The sequence below is a fragment of the Zea mays genome, chromosome 1 (assembly GCF_902167145.1).
Source record: "Zea mays cultivar B73 chromosome 1, Zm-B73-REFERENCE-NAM-5.0, whole genome shotgun sequence".
NCBI lineage: Eukaryota > Viridiplantae > Streptophyta > Magnoliopsida > Poales > Poaceae > Zea > Zea mays.
Window position 1 is genome coordinate 161,032,815 of NC_050096.1, and position 18,778 is coordinate 161,051,592.

The window sequence follows — 18,778 nt, forward strand, 5'->3', positions numbered from 1 at the left end:
GGATATGTGTTTGGACATTCATTTGCACACTACATTACATCATAACATTTGCATTCATAAGCATTCATCCAGGCATATGTAGGATAAACATCATCATAGCATAAGTGGTTGCTTCGAAAAAAAACAAAACAAAAAAAAACAGCTTCGGCAAAAAGGAAAAACTATTTTTTATGCTTCGATGTGTACGAAAAGAAGGGAAGGTGTTTTTTTCGCCTTCGGCTCAAAAAGACAATTTCGTCCACACCAAAGCACCTCATACATTAATGGAAGGGTAAGAGCATATTACAAGGTATGAACAAAATTCATTAAGAACTGTTTAGCCATATTTACAAAAGTTATTTCAAAAGTTTCTTGAGTTTTTCTACAGTCTACTTCTACTGATCTTCATGGGGGCCTCAGCTTTGGCGTCATACTCTTTAAGCATCGGTCTCGGCTTCCTCATCCTACATGAATTAAGTTGTTGTGAGTCAAAACCAAGTTTGAAGGAGAGGGTAAGCACAAGGTATGATTTCTTACTGGTTCAAGATGACTCCGAGCTTTGTCTCCAGCCTTTTCTCGCCCGCCTTTTGTCCATATCATCTTTACAAATCTATTAGAAATGCTTCGGGCGAGGTCAGGAATATCATCTAAAATTGATGGTGATAGAGTGAAATTGGGTCTATTAACAATTTTTCCATGGTCGCAGCCAGCTTTCAGAAAAGCTGCAGCAGTTCCCCGAGAAGCTACCCAGGCACAGAAGTCACCGTGCCCGGCTATAACTTCGTCAAGCTCATCAATTTCACCCTCAATATGTTCGAAGGTTTTTGGTAAATCTTCAGTTGACGGGGTGAACTTCTCACTGCTAGCCCCGACTGAGTGGAAAATTTTTCTCAGTCGTTGAATACATTTATTACTAAACTCCAAACATTTGTCTTGAAGGCTTGCCAATAATTTTTTCAAATCTGAAATTTGTTGGACTTCGGCTTCAAGCTTCGCATTAAGTTTTTGCTTTTCTTGTTCAAACTGTTCAGATTGGCAGAGAAGCTTCGTATTTAATTTTGCTATTTTAGCTTCGGCTTCTGCCAATAAGCCTTCAGTTGCCTGAAGCTCGAAGTTCTTCTTTTCAATAGTAGCTGATTGCTCTTTTATTTTGCTCTCTAAATTTTCAATTATAACCTCGTGTTTTTTGTCTTCCAGATCCTGCTGCATTTTCAAAGCCTTACTCAACAACATACTCTGCACATAAACAACCTTCGTTAGAAATGTCTTCATTATTAAAAACAATAAAAGTCAAGGGAAAAGTAGTTCACCTTGAAATTGGAATAGAATAAACTACCAACGATATGTTGTCGTTGGTAGCGACTAATATCCGTTTCCAGCTTCGGAAAACCGATGCTCTTTGATAGAGTACCAATAATCTTAGCTCCAGTTTGATCCCGGATACAGCCTAATTTTTCATCGTCAATACCCCCGAAGAGGAGTGCTCCTGGTCTGTATCCGCAAGATTTGGCATATTCTTTAAGCTCTTCTATTTCGGTTTTTGACAATTCTTGTCCAACTAAATTTTGAAACATGAAGGTTTCGTCCTCCGAAGTATCGTCAGCTATTTCCTTTCCTTTCCCAGACACTGCTGCCATGGTCTCTTCAGCGGCAGTAGTAGCTTCTTCTGCGGCCATGTCTAGCAGTATTTTGTCGATATGTTCGATTGTGGTTTCCAAGTTCAAATCTTCGGGCGAGGTAGCTTCGGTAGCCGCGATTGCCGAAGGTGCGACCTCAACATTTAATATTTCCTCAGCCGCTGGTGTCTTCTGAGCTGAAGCTCTCGGTGGTGTCTTGTTAATAACTTCGGTCACTGCGATGATTCTTTGTCTCTTTGTTTTAGTTGTTTTCTTCGTTTTTCCGGGCTCCTTTTCCTTCTGAAAAAGCTTTGTCAGTTGAGGTCCTAATGGACTTAGCTTCACAGGCAGGGATTCAGTCATTACCTTCAAAATCTCTTCCACGTCAGTGGCAGAGTGTGATGCGGGAGTCTCTTCTTCGTTGGATACTTTTCGCTTTGGAGATGATACTTTTCTCTTCTTCGGAATATTCTTCTCTTTTGGTAGTTCTTTCTCATCTTCATTTAAAGCTTTGGCTACCCTTTTCCTTTTTCGGCCTTCGACACCTTTATTCAGTTGTTCGTAGTCAGGGTATTCAAAACCCAAGGCGTCCAGCACTCGATTCAGTCTTCGCTTTGGACGGGTACCGAAGGCCGCAGTCATCAACTGATCTTCTTTTTTGGAGTAATTACTGAGTATTTCATTGCACATTATTTCAATTGTGCCCAGCCACTCTTGGCAAGGTGTTTTAAAGTATTTCTTAAACTTGTAATAGTAAGGTAACCGCACAAGTTCCCCTTCTTTCTTCTCTCCCTCTAGCTTCGGCATTTCCCATTCTTTTAAAGTAGGAAAAACCCTGAAGGCCAAGAACTCTTGAACCAGGTCTCTTGTGCCGATATGCTCTGAAATAATTTTGAACTCAGCCAGTGCAGCCCAAGTGGGACCTTCTAATGACATTTGGCATCGCGGTCTTGTTTCTCCGAAGATCAATTCAAGAGGGCTTTGTACCAGCTTCTCTTGGTCTTCGTCAACCTTCACATAAAACCATTCCGACTTCCAGCCTGCCGGCCATTTGCTCCGGTAGCTGATTACAGGAAACTTTGTGGTTTTCCGATAAGCAAAATTATAACAACCAAAGTTATCATGCAATCCATCTTTTCTAGCCTTCGTCTGGTAGTGCAGCTCATGAACTCGGCAAAAGCTGTCGGCAAACGGCTCCACTGCTTGGCTTCGGAGGGCCCAAATATAAACACTAAGCCTAACGATAGCGTTAGGAGTCAGCTGATGAAAGTAGATCCCAAACTTCTTCAATACATCTGCAATAATCCCATGGAGGGGGAATCTCAACCCAGCCTTTAGAAAGATTTTGAAAATGACTATTTCATCCTTCTCCGGCTTCAGGGTAGTTTCTTCCCCCTCGAAGCGAAGTAGCTTCTTCTGACTCTCATTGAAATAACCCGACTTCACCATCCTAGAGAGTTCAGCCTTAGAGACAGACGACTTTCCGAAGTCCAAGTGGCTGGGCTTACTTGGCATGGCAATCTGATAATCATCTTCGGAATCAGTTTCCTCAATGTCTCCTTCTTCCGCTTCGGCGGTTACCTGTTCTGTTTCAACAGTGGGGATTCCTTCCGAGATTACCAGTCCGGATCGTTGCATTGCTTCGGAGATGGGAACAGTTTCCGATCCTTCAGCTTCGCCTACCTCACGCTCAACCCTAGCAGTAGAACGCACTCTAGCCATTTAATTCTGGATTTTTTGGGAACTAAATACTTTTCTTCCGAAGCGTTTTTCTTCTGACGAAGTAGGCTTCGAGCTGGAGCTTCGTTTGATTTTGAGAGTCAAGCTTCGGCTATGGTTAAAAATTTTGGCAGCAAAACAGTGCAAATAGCAATGAATGTTGTGGTAACTTCACACCTACTCGTCTGTTTATATAGTGATGCAGGTAAGAAGGTGAATCGCCAGGATTTTTACACCAGGCGAACAACTGCTTGCACCCGCTGCGCGGTGGACCGCAGAGACCAAATAGTAACTCTGCAAGGTGGGACCGCTATGCGCTCGGAAACTGAATCGTTTCTCGACAACGAGCTCAGGGAAGGTGTTTTTTGGACCTTCGGCTTCCCGAAGCCTAAGATACTTTTTTCACGGATCAAGCTCGTTACAAAAAACGATCTAGCACCGCGAAGGGGCTACTGTTGGGACTATGCTTCGTCGCCGAAGGTCTTGTAGGAAGAAACAGCTTCGGCTGAAGCTGCCCGCATGTGATGACCGAAGGTTCCTCTTCATGAAGCTTCGGAATTACAAACCGACATAAAAGTAGAATGACCTTTTAGTCCATAAATGTTTGAGTCGCTGTTGTAATCCCTTGTGAGGGGCATAATTGTAATTCCTCACATGTTGTGTTCCGTGTCTATAAATAGTGAACAATATTCCTTTACTGTTCATGGATTCTGAGAATAGTGATCGCGCCATTTGGGAATCAACCTTTTGCCAAGGCAAAGGTATAATTGTATCCAATGCTTAAATGTATTAAATCGATATAATATGAAAGTAATGTTATTCGTTTATAATTTATTCACCTTTGACGCTTCGTATTTTATATTACTTTATTCAATCTATTAAGATTCAATTACGAAGATTAATCTTTGTAATCATATTTTCTTAAACCTTCGTCCAAAGTTCATTAATCCTTAAGGGAATAATGCTTCGTTGGACGAAGGGCATTAACACTTAACATTTTATGTTGCCTTGCTCTTAATTCATAGCATTTGAGAACAAGTCCCCAACAGTCATAACCTAACAAAAACCCTTCTACGACTTTGGGAGCAAATTTGGAATTCCTATCCTTCTTCACTAGAATGTAGCATTTACTCCCAAAAACCCGAAAATACGAAACATTGGGTTTGTTACCGGTTAGTAGCTCATATGACGTCTTCTTGAGGAGGCGATGAAGGTAGACCCTGTTGATGGCGTGGCAAGCCGTGTTCACGGCTTCCGACCAAAAACGCTCGGGGGTCTTGAATTCTCCAAGCATTGTCCTCGCCATGTCTATAAGCGTCCTGTTCTTCCTCTCTACCACACCATTTTGCTGTGGTGTGTAGGGAGCAGAGAACTCGTGCTTGATCCCTTCCTCCTCAAGGTACTCTTCCACTTGAAGGTTCTTGAACTCGGACCCATTGTCGCTCCTTATCTTCTTCACCTTGAGCTCAAACTCGTTTTGAGCTCTCCTTAGGAAGCGCTTGAGGGTCCCTTGGGTTTTAGATTTATCCTGCAAAAAGAATACCCAAGTGAAGCGGGAAAAGTCATCAACAATTACTAGTCCATACTTACTTCCTCCTATGCTTAGATAGGCGACGGGTCTGAAGAGGTCCATATGTAGCAGCTCCAGAGGTCTTGATGTGGTCATCACATTCTTGCTGTGATGCGCTCCTCCCACTTGTTTACCTGCTTGACAAGCTGCACAAGGTCTATCTTTTTCGAAAGTAACATTAGTTAGACCTATCACGTGTTCTCCCTTTAGAAGCTAATGAAGGTTCTTCATCCCCACATGTGCTAAGCGGCGATGCCATAGCCAGCCCATGCTAGTCTTAGCAATTAAGCATGCATCTAGACCGGCCTCCTCTTTTGCAAAATCAACTAAGTAAAGTTTGTCGTCCAATACACCCTTAAAAGCTAATGAACCATCACTTCTTCTAAAGACAGACACATCTACATTTGTGAATAGACAATTATATCCCATTTTGCATAATTGACTAACAGATAACAAATTATATCCAAGAGACTCAACTAAAAACACATTAGATATAGAGTGCTCGGATGAAATAGCAATTTTACCTAACCCTTTTACCTTGCCTTGATTCCCATCACCGAATATTATTGAATCTTGGGAATCCTTGTTTTTGACGTAGGAGGTGAACATCTTCTTCTCCCCCGTCATATGGTTTGTGCATCCGCTGTCGATAATCCAGCTTGAACCCCCGGATGCATAAACCTGCAAGGCAAATTTAGGCTTGGGTCTTAGGTACCCAACTCTTGTTGGGTCCTACAAGGTTAGTCACAGTTGTCTTAGGGACCCAAATGCAAGTTTTATCTCCCTTGCATCTTGCCCCTAACTTCCTAGCACTCACCTTCTTATTCTTTCTACGAATGGCAAATGAAGCATTGCAAGCATGATATATTGTAGAAGGTTCATCAACTTTCCTAGGAACATTAACAACATTTCTCCTAGGCATATGAACAACATATCTCCTAGACATATCTCTACCATGCATATAGGTAGAACTAGAAGAAAACATGGCATGAGAGTCAAAAGCATCATAAGCATTACAACTCCTATAAGACTGTCTTCTATCATGGTACATAAAAGCATGGTTCTTTTTAGCACTACTAGCCATAGGGGCCTTCTCTTTCTCCTTGGCAAAGATGGGAGCCTTATGGCTTGTTAAGTCCTTGGCTTCCCTCTTGAAGCCAAGTCCATCCTTAATTGAGGGGTGTCTACCAATCGTGTAGGCATCCCTTGCAAATTTTAGCTTGTCAAATTCATTCTTGCTAGTCTTAAGTTGGGCATTAAGACTAGCCAATTCATCATTCAATTTGGAAATTGAAACTAGGTGTTCACTACAGGCATCAATGTCAAAATCTTTACACCTATTGCAAATCATAACATGTTCTACACAAGAGTTAGATTTACTAGCTATTTCTAGCTTAGCATTCAAATCATCATTTATGCTCCTTAAGCTAGAAATTGTCTCATGGCAAGAAGATAGTTCACAAGAAAGCATTTCATTTCTTTTAACTTCTAAAGCATGAGATTTTTGGGCCTCTACAAATTTGTCATGCTCTTCATATAAAAGGTCCTCTTGTTTCTCTAAAAGTCTATCCTTTTCATTCAAGGCATCAATCAATTCATTAATCTTATCTATTTTAGTTCTATCCAATCCCTTGAACAAACTAGAGTAATCTATTTCTTCATCACTGGACTCATCATCACTAGAGGAATCATAAGTGGCATTGTTTCGAGCACATACCTTCTTCTCCTTCGCCATGAGGCATATGTGACGCTCGTTGGGGAAAAGGGATGACTTGTTGAAGGCGGTGGCGGCGAGTCCTTCATTGTCGGAGCCGGATGACGAACAATCCGAGTCCCACTCCTTGCCAAGGTGTGCCTCGCCCTTAGCCTTTTTGTATGCCTTCTTCTTCTCCCTCTTGTTCCCCTGTTCCTGGTCACTATCATTATCGGGGCAGTTAGCGATAAAATGACCAATCTTACCACACTTGAAGCATGAGCGCTTTCCCTTTGTATTGGTCTTGCTTGGCTGTCCCTTGTGACCCTTTAGCGCCGTCTTGAAGCGCTTGATGATGAGAGCCATCTCTTCATCATTTAGCCCTGCCGCCTCAACTTGTGCCACCTTGCTAGGTAGCGCCTCCTTGCTTCTTGTTGCTTTAAGAGCAAACGGTTGAGGCTCATTGATTGGACCATTCAATGCGTCGTCCACGTATCTCGCCTCCTTGATCATCATTCGCCCGCTCACGAACTTCCCAAGAACTTCTTCGGGCGACATCTTAGTGTACCTAGGATTTTCATGAATATTGTTCACCAGATGTGGATCAAGTACAGTAAAGGACCTTAGCATTAGGCGAACGACGTCGTGGTCCGTCCATCGCGTGCTTCCGTAGCTCCTTATTTTGTTGATGAGGGTCTTGAGCCGGTTGTATGTTTGGGTTGGCTCCTCGCCCCTTATCATTGCAAATCTCCCGAGCTCGCCCTCTACCAACTCCATCTTGGTGAGCAAGGTGACGTCGTTCCCCTCATGAGAGATCTTGAGGGTGTCCCAGATCTGCTTGGCATTGTCGAAGCCGCTCACCTTATGGTACTCGTCCCTGCACAAAGAGGCTAACAACACAGTAGTAGCTTGTGCATTTTTATGAATCTGTTCATTAATAAATATAGGACTATCCGAGCTATCAAATTTCATTCCATTCTCAACAATCTCCCATATACTTGGATGGAGAGAGAACAGGTGACTACGCATTTTGTGACTCCAAAATCCGTAGTCCTCCCCATCAAAGTGTGGAGGTTTGCCAAGAGGGATGGAAAGCAAACGTGCATTTGAGCTATGCGGAATACGATAGCAATCGAAAGAAAAGTTCGAATTAACCGTCTTTCTTTTGTCGTAGTCGTTGTCGTCGTTATCCTTTTGGGAAGAAGTGGACTCATCGCTGTCGTCGTAGTAGATGATCTCCTTGATGTGTCTTGTCTTCTTCTTCTTCCCATCTTTGCGTTTGTGGCCCGAGCCCGAGTCGGTAGGCTTGTCATCCTTCTGCTCGTTGACGAAAGACTCCTTCTCCTTATCGTTGATCACAATTCCCTTCCCCTTAGGATCCATCTCTTCGGGCGATTAGTCCCTTTGTGAAGAGAACGGCTCTGATACCAATTGAGAGCACCTAGAGGGGGGGTGAATAGGTGATCCTGTGAAACTTGAAACTTAATCCACAAAAACTTGATTAGGCGTTAGCACAATAATGCCAATTGGCTAGAGAGGAGTCTCAACAAGACACAATAACCACAAGAAATCAATCACAGAGATGGCACAGTGGTTTATCTCGTGGTTCGGCCAAGACCAACGCTTGCCTACTCCACGTTGTGGCGTCCCAACGGACGAGGGTTGCAATCAACCCCTCTCAAGCGGTCCAAAGACCCACTTGAATACCACAGTGTTTTGCTTGCTTTACTATATCCAGTTTGCGAGGAATCTCCACACTTTGGAGCCTCTCGCCCTTACACTTGAAATTCACAAAGAAGCACGAAGTAAGGGAGGAATGAGCAACACACTCAAGACAAGAAATCACAGCAACAGCACGCACATAAGTCGCAACAAGAGCTCACAACACGACTCAATGAGTTCACAACTCAACTAGAGCTCTAATTGCTATCGCAAAAAGCGCGAAATCGATGTCTTAGTGCTTAGGAATGCTTTGAGAATGCTTGGTGTACTCCTCCATGCGCCTAGGGGTCCCTTTTATAGCCCCAAGGCAGCTAGGAGCCGTTGAGTGCATTCCAGGAAGGCATTTCTTGCCTTCTGTCGACTGGCGCACCGGACAGTCCGGTGCACCACCGGACACTGTCCGGTGCGGATCTCTTTCCTTATTTGGCGAAGCCGACCGTTGGCTCCTTGGAGCCGTTGGCGCACCGGACACTGTCCGGTGCACACCGGACAGTCCGGTGCCCCCTTCTAGCCGTTGGCTCAGCCACGCGTTGCGCCTGGATTAAGCGGCCGACTGTCGGCCCAGCGACCGTTGGCTCACCGGACACTGTCCGGTGCACACTGGACAGTCCGGTGAATTATAGCCGTACGCCGTTAATTTCTTCCCGAGAGCAGCAAGTTCGCCTGAGCCAGCCTAGCGCACCGGACAGTCTGGTGCACCCAAACAGAGCTGACTTTGGCAGAACAAAGTCATCTCTTCTCCAATTCGATTTCTCCTGTTTCCAGCACTTAGACACAATACATTTGTCTCTAAAACAATGTACTAAGTCTGAGAAACATACCTTTTGTGACACCCCTGGTGTCAGTTTCGTGTTACGTCAGAAGATTTATCCCAATCTCGGATGCTCAGTGAAAATTTCTATTTTTCGCTCGCGTATGTCTCTGATTATCCAGACTATTCATTCTCATTTCACCGAATTCGGAGTTATTCAGTCGCACAGAAGGCCGAATTTGGAGCCTGTTAAAAACTTTTATTTCTCGGCACGAATGCAAACTCGATAATCAATCTCGATTATAAATCTCGTTCAAAGCTCATTTAATCAAGCGCTCGACAGTTGCTGGTCAAGCTGTGTCCGAATCAAATTCCTCGATCTTCGATCCATGTCCAAATATTTTATCTGGGTCCGTATTCTCGAGCGGAATCTCTAATGCGTCAACTTCGAAATAAATTTTACCCAACCCGACTTGCTAATACCGTAACCGACCTGAATCCAAAAATGTAAAATCAAAACTCACACAAAATGGCCAACCTAAATTCATGACAACGGTATTTTAGTGAGCCACGAATAAAAATGGGACATAATTTTAAGTTTTGACACGAACAAAAGCGACTATAAATTTTTAATGGGGGAAATCTTACATTTCGGCACAAACTAATTCGGCACAAATTTATAAGAACGACTCGCATCGTTTGATCGTAAATCTGAAAGTCTGGTCAAACCTTGAGTTAAATTTACTTTGAAAACAGGCCGCGAGAAATTTCGCTAGACGACGTTGAGCCGATCCTTCTGCCAAAATCTGAGCTTTCTCGTCCATCTCAATCACGAACTGTTAAATGTGAAACGCGTTAATAGTTAATTAAATTAGAGAGATTAAGACTTTAATAATTTATTTTTTTGATTTCTCTCGTGTATCATGTTAGTAGTGTTAAAAACAGAAAAGAGAAAACGATTACGCATACAACGCGTGCCACCCTTCTCCCGCACGCCACGGCCTGCTCTCACTAGCAGCCAATGTCGCCCCTGGGCCAACGGCTGCATGCCGCACCTGCTCGCCAATAGCTGCAGCCGGCCAGTAGGTGATGCCGCCCGCGGTGGCCAATCGAGTGCCAGCAGCTTCCTGTTAAATCAACCAGCCGCCGCTCCCTTCTTCCATTTCCTGGCCGCCAAGCTTCTAACGTACGCAGCCTGCTCGTCTTCCACCTCCGGCCAACTTCCTCCCTCTACCGCGCTTCCCTCCCCACAACAGCAGACCACCGGCGCTCCCTGTTCTTCTTCCCCGTGGGCGCGCCCCCTTCATCCAGGCAGCAGACGACGCACGCACGCCAGGAACGCCCGAGCTCTCCATCTCTAATCCAGCGCTCAAGGTTCCACTCCCTCTCTCCTCCAAGCGTGTGGTGTCTTCCCTGCTCCTCCATGGTGCCCAGATCCGGCGCGCGCCCCTGCAAATCTTCACTAGCACACCGGGCTCCTCCCTCCTTGGTGCTCGGCCTCCATGGATGCACATCACCTCCTCCCATGGACGCCAGCAGCAGGAGCTCCTACTCCCAGGGCGCCTCTCCCCCATCCATGGCGTCCGACCCCCTCTCCTTTCTCCTCCCTGCTCGGAGCTCTGCTACGGCACACGCAAATCCCTCCCCTTTTTGTGCAGCTCACCATCCCCAGTAGCCGCAATGTCTCCCTCTGCACCTGTCCGATTCCATGGAGGACGACTTCCCCATGGGCAGGAACTCGACGCCGCCTCCCCAAGTGCAGCCATGGCTGAGCTTTCCCTTCCCCTGCTCGGGACAAGCCCCTCCCTGCTCCATTTTTTTCTCTCTCTGCTCTCGGCCGCTAGCAACCAGGGCATTGGCCCCTGCTCCCTACTACTTCTCCTCTCAGCTTCCTCTCTGCAGTAGAGAGCGCAGGAATATGCTCGGCGCTTTAGCGCCCAGCCTTCTGTAGGAGCAGCGCACTCCTCTTCTGAAGCACCTCGCTGGCGCCCTCATCGTCCATCGACAACATCCCATGGCGCTGCTGTCCCCATGGTCTCCCTGTTGCGAGAGTTGCCTCGTCGCACTCGTCGTCGGGCTCGAATCGGGTGTGCGCATTCCATCCGCGACAGCGTCGACCCCCGCGGCGGCCTTGTACTCGCGTTGCTCCCCGAGCCGAGACCTTGCACGCAGCAGCAAGTCCCGGATCCCCTCCGAATCGCGTGCTTCGCTGGATCTGTGCAGCCCCAGCTGCTACGACGTCAAATACTGGTGAAAACCTACTATCCTTGCTGCTATCACATTCTTTGTGCTCGATAAAATGTTTGAACCATTAAGTGATGTTAATCGCAGCTAGATGTTGTCGCGGCGCCTCGCGCGACGCATGGTTCGATGAAGCGCCTAAACCGTGGACGCATGCGCAACTCGAATCCGAGTTTGACAGGTTGATGGATTTATGATTTACTATTGATGTGATTCGATTGATGGCATGCATACATATATGGTGTATATTGATGTTGAATATGTGTGACTGCGATGGTTCATTTACGTGTCGCGAGGGTGGTTCATAGAAGTATTAATTGGTTGTTAAAAACACTTCGTCGTAAAGTAGTGTGTTAGTTGTGGTAAATTTAAAAAAAGCGTAAAGCCTGGTTGGTAATTTTCGCAGTCGGCTAAGATGTTCGTCTATGTTAAAAATATTTTATGTATTCATCGTAGTGTAGGATAGAGTGGATCGAAGATATAAATTATGTGACATGTGATTAGTGTTTTTAAGATGAGATGTGCGAATGGTCGGTTAGTGTTTCATTGTCTAGTCGATAAATGTTGTCGTAAATAATTGTGCTAAAATTGGTCATGAGAACGCAGTGGGCACGTGGTGTGTTTGGATGTGACAAGTAGATTGGAAGTGTGGGGTCTGTCGAAGCACAGTGATGTCGAACGTGTATATCGAAGTGCATTGTAGTGGTAATTGCGTTAAGTTAATCGGTAGTGTCTCGAGTGCACGCTACAACATGGTTGTATACGAGACAAGGTAATATAAGGTGTGCTCGACACAAATGTTCGGTCGATATAAGTAGAAATTGTTTTGGCTTAATTAGAGAGGTGGTGACATGCCAAAATAGTAATCGCTTCCTCTATATCTTGAGTCGGGTCAATACGCGTTATGTGTTCATGAATTGGGAAATAAGCGCATGATGGTTTCGAGTTAGAGATTAGAGGTTTACGGTTCGTATAATTTGGTCGATGTGTGAATATACATGTGAATATGTATGTTTATAAAAATGTTGTGGTGTATGTTGTGCCTTAGATAGTGATAATAATAGTCAAGCCGACGTGTATGTTATTTAGCGGGCTATGTCGTTGCTCTAGTTAGCCGAAGTGTTAGATGGGTTGGTTAAGCTCGTAATCACGATGATTTGCTTGTTATGGCCTAAATACGCATGGTTACGGTCGCGGGTAAAAATTAGTAGTGTTCATGTGATGCCCAAGTTAAAATACAAATTACTATGTGAAGAGCGCATCGATATATATGTATGCTGGGTAAGATTATTGTGGTAGATGCGTTACTAATTGTGTATGGTAGTTCTAGAGCGCGAAATAACTTGTATAAAAATTAGTAAATCTACTTGTTAGTTCTCACTTGGTCATTTTAACTCTAACAATTGTCAAAGTGTTAGAATAATTCAAGGGTCTAGAACGCTGCAATTCTTGAATTGTATAGGAGCTGAAATTTATTAATTTTTGTTTTGGACTGCACGCAGTGATTTCCCTGTGCTGTATGTTTGATAAACTAAATTGTATTTTCTGTAGATATGTGCTATAGAAAAGTGGTAGATAACTTTATTATCTTGCTGGTGTTAAAATTTGACAGCCATAAGTCTGATCGTTTAGGAGTTATGCTTTTCACAAATTCAGTAACTGAATTTGCCCAAATTCTGTATAGATTTCAGAAACTGCATTGTTTACCTAATTTAATGTTACAATCTGTTCATGGTCGTTATAAGAAAGTTGTAGATGCTTTTCTTATCTTGATTGTGTTAAAATTTCATAACCATAGGCGTGACGGATTAGGAGTTATGAATTTTACAAACTGGTTGTTGTATTCTGTCCACTGACAGAACAGATTTCGGAAACTGGATTGTTTGATTCAGTTCAGCATAGAATCAATTCTTGGTGATTATAAAAGTATGTAGTGCTTTTGCCAAGCTTTCCAAAAAGTCTTAGATCACTCTTTTTGGTGATCTGAAGATTAAGTTATGGATGTTTAAATTCTGAAGACTGAATCTGTCCAATTCTGGACAGCAAGGCCTTCTAGTGTCTTTTGTCCTTAGTTAAAAATTGAATCACCTTGAGATGTTTATAAATGATATGTAGACAATTTTATTACCTTTACAGAAAGTCCAGAATCAATTAGTTTGGATGTCTGAATCTTTAGTTGTGAGTTTTTGAAGTTGCAAGTCTGAATCTGTCCAAATCTAGACAGAGCTGCTGTGTTAGCACTTTTTGACCTTGCTAAGTGTTGAATCTTGTTGAGGTAAAAATACCAAAGTTGTAGTTCATTTTTTAAGCTTTTCATAAAGTCCTAGTTTGCTATTTTGGATTAATATTTGAAGAGTTATGATTAAAATGAGTGACTGCTGTGCTGCTGTCCCAAACATGTTGAATGTGATTGATTGCCCTACTTTGTTGTAGCTGTCTTGAGTCGACTGCTTGTTTGTCTTGGGATTTGACTAAACATGAGTAGTAATAATAAGTGACTGGTATAATTGGGGTTATATATAAGTAAGTAGTACACATCTCACTAAGTTAGTGAACTAAATTGGTTAAGGTCTAATAAGTAGCTTAGCTTAATCAACAGTTAGCAAGTATAGTTATATATTAGGGAAACAAAATGAATAATGTCATGTCTTGGCTTTCTGCTAACACTACTAAGTAACCAACGTCATTAAAGTAGTACAATTTGTAATTGTGAATTAACTATCTCCTCATGTGTGTTCTCTCGGGTGTATGCTTGTAGTAGAAGGTTGTGAATGATTGTAAAACCCGATTAAGCAACTATTCCTTTTTAACTAAGTCTGTCTATGTGTAAGTCATCGTAAATTTATGCGTACTTAACTAGTTTAATAATAAGTAACTAATGAATGATAAAAGTGAATGTGGCGAATGCTTGTACTTATGATGTCGTGTTTGCAATAGATAATTATAGGAAGTGTTTGTTGTTTTCCAGTGATGATTGACTACGTATGCGCGATGACATATAGATAACTAGCGCTTGCGTACAGTTGTCGCGGTGTCTTACAATTTAATGTTTAGTTCGCTACCGTCCATTTTGGGATTATCTTATGATATATTTCATCATATTCATACATATGCATCCTACATCTCATTTAGGACCGAGAGATGACGATCGTGCAAGTGATGTGGTGCCAGCCACAAGATGCAGTGGATGGACGACCTGAAGAATGATGGACTTATCCAGTGGATGCTCGCCAAGCGAGTACCTCCTCAGCAAACACTACCTAAGTGTTAAATTAAAGGCAAGCCTCGGTTTTATGCATAGCCGTTTATATATGCTATTTTACTACACTTAATGTTTGTAGGCTTGTACCGTGCACTTAAGTGTAGGAGTTGGTTGAAACCCTAGTTGCATGAACTCAGGATTCCTTATGAGATGGATACTAGTATGCTAGGTCGAGTAGCTGCTATGCTAAATCAGGATCTCGGTAGAAGTCGAGTGATTTTTCTAGCACTCGCGTGAGGTCAGGAATTGGTTGTATCCATTTTTGATAACGGAATGATGATGGTCTGTGGACACGGATCCATGGGGATGCGTTGTCTATGAGACAAAATTTGAATAAGGATTAACGTGCGGATACCTGTGTCAAGCGTTTGAATGTACTAAACACATGTCGGGAAAAATGGTAACCGGTAAACCTAGTACCTGAGTGAAGCCGGGCGCGGACTTTATCCCTCATGCGACCTGAGACTGGGTCTCCCATTCTAGATATGGTGGGTACAAGTGCGGCCACTGCACGACGGCAGTCGTGGTCAGTGGAGCATTGTATGCCAAGGCGGTGAGGCCTGGCCGCGAACGGGGAATCGATGGGGACGGTTGACGTGTGTGGGGACGGAGTGCCCTGACATGTCGTGTGTTTAGGTTTACCTTGCAAGGTTAAAACTCGATTCGAATCGTCTGCTTCTTGCAGCTAATGAGACTGCTTGATCCATTGTACTGCATTGAGTAATAAGTGGAAATGAGATACTGGCAAAAGATGTTGATTGACTAAACTGCTTGATACCATGTATGGATAGTCAGGTGCTCATCTAGTCTAAATTATTATTCTAGAACTTGAAAAGCTAAAACTTGATTTTAGACTCAGCTAGTGCTTTTGGCAAACCAAACCCCTCAGCCAAACAGCTGCATGTCTAGTGGTAGAGGAGTAGACTCCTCACACCGGGTAAGTCTAGCTGAGCATTAGTATACTCAGCCTTGCTTGTGGCATAATTTTTGCAGGTACCTCCTTGATTTGGTTGATGGTATGACTTGGCCTTCATCCCTCCCACCAGGATAGACGGTCGAGTGGGTTACTGCTTCCGCAGGAGAGGACCAAGAGGAGTAGCGTGGCCAGGCTTCGCCATGTTACTCGGTTCTTCTCCGTTAGTTATTTCCGCTGCATTAAAATTTATGGTTATTATTTCTGAAACTCCAATAATGTAATCACTATTGATACTTATTAAATTTGTGGTATTATGCTTTATTATATTTCTCTGTGCCTCACCTTCGTGTGAGCTACTGGTATTCGATCCTGGATAAGTGGCTTTATCGGACTAGATCCGAGGGACTGACGAGTTATTCCGGTTTAAGTGTGTTGCTGCCTTTAAGGGGGTGACTTGGGCACTTAAGCTGGAATAATTCGGTCGGTTCTGCCACAGCTGGTATCGGAGCGACTACCAGTACAGAGAAGTCAATAAGTCATGATTTCCAACCTTTTCTAAAGTAAAACTTGCTTAGAAACCAAAGTTGGATAGATCGTAAGGATGATACGGACAGACCTAGGACGTGAAGCCTTAGGAAATAGATGGGTAGCTAGGTGGCTATTTATATAGGCCATAAAGGCTACTAATATTATTAATAGGGATGCTGTAGAAGCACCCGAAAAAGTAGTTAGGTCTGAGAAGACGACTAGAATGAGCATGCATCATGATTGTCGCATCATTGTCTCTTGTGCACCAACATGCTTCTCTCGCCTTTATTCCAGGAATAAGAAATTGTGAATAATATGTTGTATTGCTATTTTATGAACTGCAAAAAAATGTCTTATCCTGTGTGTCATGATAGTTTTGACTAGGTTGTGTTATGCGTTTCTCTTGTCTTGCTATCTAGGTGGTATTGTAATTGTTCAACCCCTTTTTTTTAAAAAAAATGTTGTATGTTCTGCTCATGAAAAGACCCCCCCCAAACAACCTTTTGGTTAGCAAGTAAAACCTTATAAAAAACTATCATATGCTTGTGTTGGTGTTTCTGACCCTTGTGTGTTTCACACTTGAATTTACACCTACACAACTTGTAGATTCCCATAGCTTGACCTCTAAATCGACTAAAGCTTCCTTGTGCACTTGTTTATGTAAAAAAATGTTTATTGTCTGTTCGCGCAAACCATGTCTAGCCTCACATTCTTTTTTTTTGGGAAACCTTGTCCAAAATCCTCATTAAATTCTCCTCTGCTCAACCTAGAAGCCATCTGAGTTGATGATCTCTCTTTTCGCCTGGATCTAGTAATCTTTTCCTTTGCGAATCATGTTGTGGCCTTATCATCCGAATATCTGGATCTTTCATTGATTCTGCTCCGTTATCTGGTTATCTGCTATAACCTGTTCTCATGTATCAAATGTGGATCAGTCTAATATCTCAATATGATCGTTCTCATACTCTTCTCTGAGGATCATGACACTGTTTTATCGATTTTTTTCTCTAGACAGTGTGTCCATTAGGTTCAATGGATGTTGCTGTTGTCTTGGTTCCCTCGTGTCTCTGAGAAGCTCAGTAATCATGATCTCTTGAGTGCTTCCTTCTCGTATCCCATCTCGTACTAATATCTGGCCTGATAATCTCCATGTTGATCATAAAATAGTTCTCTGAGTTAAAGAAAATCTCTACCGCGCTTCCCTCCCCACAGCAGCAGACCACCGGCGCTCCCTGTTCTTCTTCCCCGTGGGCGCGCCCCCTTCATCTAGGCAGCAGACGACGCACGCACGCCAGGAACGCCCGAGCTCTCCATCTCTAATCCAGCGCTCAAGGTTCCACTCCCTCTCTCCTCCAAGCGTGTGGTGTCTTCCCTGCTCCTCCATGGTGCCCAGATCCGGCGCGCGCCCCTGCAAATCTTCACTAGCACACCGGGCTCCTCCCTCCTTGGTGCTCGGCCTCCATGGATGCACATCACCTCCTCCCATGGACGCCAGCAGCAGGAGCTCCTACTCCTAGGGCGCCTCTCCCCCATCCATGGCGTCCGACCCCCTCTCCTTTCTCCTCCCCGCTCGGAGCTCTGCTACGGCACACGCAAATCCCTCCCCTTTTTGTGCAGCTCGCCATCCCTAGTAGCCGCAATGTCTCCCTCTGCACCTGTCCGGTTCCATGGAGGATGACTTCCCCATGGGCAGGAACTCGACGCCGCCTCCCCAAGTGCAGCCATGGCTGAGCTTTCCCTTCCCCTGCTCGGGACAAGCCCCTCCCTGCTCCATTTTGTTTCTCTCTCTGCTCTCGGCCGCTAGCAACCAGGGCGCTGGCCCCTGCTCCCTGCTGCTTCTCCTCTCAACTTCCTCTCTGCAGTAGAGAGTGCAGGAATATGCTCAGCGCTTCAGCGCCCAGCCTTCTGTAGGAGCAGCACACTCCTCTTCTGAAGCACCTCGCTGGCGCCCTCATCGTCCATCGACAACATCCCATGGCGCTGCTGCCCCCATGGTCTACCTGTTGCGAGAGTTGCCTCGTCGCACTCGTCGTCGGGCTCGAATCGGGTGTGCGCATCCCATCCGCGACAGCATCGACCCCCGCGGCGGCCTTGTACTCGCGTTGCTCCCCGAGCCGAGACCTTGCACGCAGCAGCAAGTCCCGAATCCCCTCCGCATCGCGTGCTTCGCTGGATCTGTGCAGCCCCAGCTGCTACGGCATCAAATACTGGTGAAAATCTACTACCCTTGCTGCTATCACATTCTTTGTGCTCGATAAAATGTTTGAACCTTTAAGTGATGTTAATCGCAGCTAGATGTTGCCGCGGCGCCTCGCGCGACGCATGGTTCGATGAAGCGCCTAAACCGTGGACGCATGAGCAACTCGAATCCGAGTTTGACAGGTTGATGGATTTATGATTTACTATTGATGTGATTCGATTGATGGCATGCATACATATATGGTGTATATTGATGTTGAATATGTTTGACTGCGATGGTTCATTTACGTGTCGCGAGGGTGGTTCATAGAAGTATTAATTGGTTGTTAAAAACACTTCGTCGTAAAATAGTGTGTTAGTTGTGGTAAATTTTAAAAAAAGCGTAAAGCCTGCTTGGTAATTTTTGCAGTCGGCTAAGATGTTCGTCTATGTTAAAAATATTTTATGTATTCATCGTAGTGTAGGATAGAGTGGATCGAAGATATAAATTATGTGACATGTGATGTGTTTTTAAGATGAGATGTGCGAATGATCGGTTAGTGTTTCATTGTCTAGTCGATAAATGTTGTCGTAAATAATTGT

The 18,778-nt window shown here is 44.2% G+C and overlaps 1 protein-coding gene and 1 pseudogene across 2 annotated transcripts; one reads left to right on the forward strand and one right to left on the reverse strand.

Annotated features, from left to right (window-relative positions):
- The first annotated feature begins 10,227 nt into the window (after positions 1 to 10,227).
- Positions 10,228 to 11,526, forward strand: LOC100275930 (uncharacterized; annotated as a pseudogene). The gene is made up of 2 exons (NR_157579.1): positions 10,228 to 11,300; positions 11,382 to 11,526. The product of NR_157579.1 is annotated as an uncharacterized protein (transcript).
- A 6,343-nt stretch (positions 11,527 to 17,869) lies between these two features.
- LOC103640144 (uncharacterized) lies at positions 17,870 to 18,430 on the reverse strand. The gene is made up of 2 exons (XM_008662784.3): positions 18,289 to 18,430; positions 17,870 to 18,207 (listed from the first exon to the last, which is right to left on the reverse strand). The coding sequence occupies exons 1-2, from the start codon at positions 18,428 to 18,430 to the stop codon at positions 17,888 to 17,890; spliced, it is 462 nt and encodes a 153-aa protein (XP_008661006.1). The 3' UTR covers positions 17,870 to 17,887.
- Between the last annotated feature and the right edge of the window lie 348 nt (positions 18,431 to 18,778).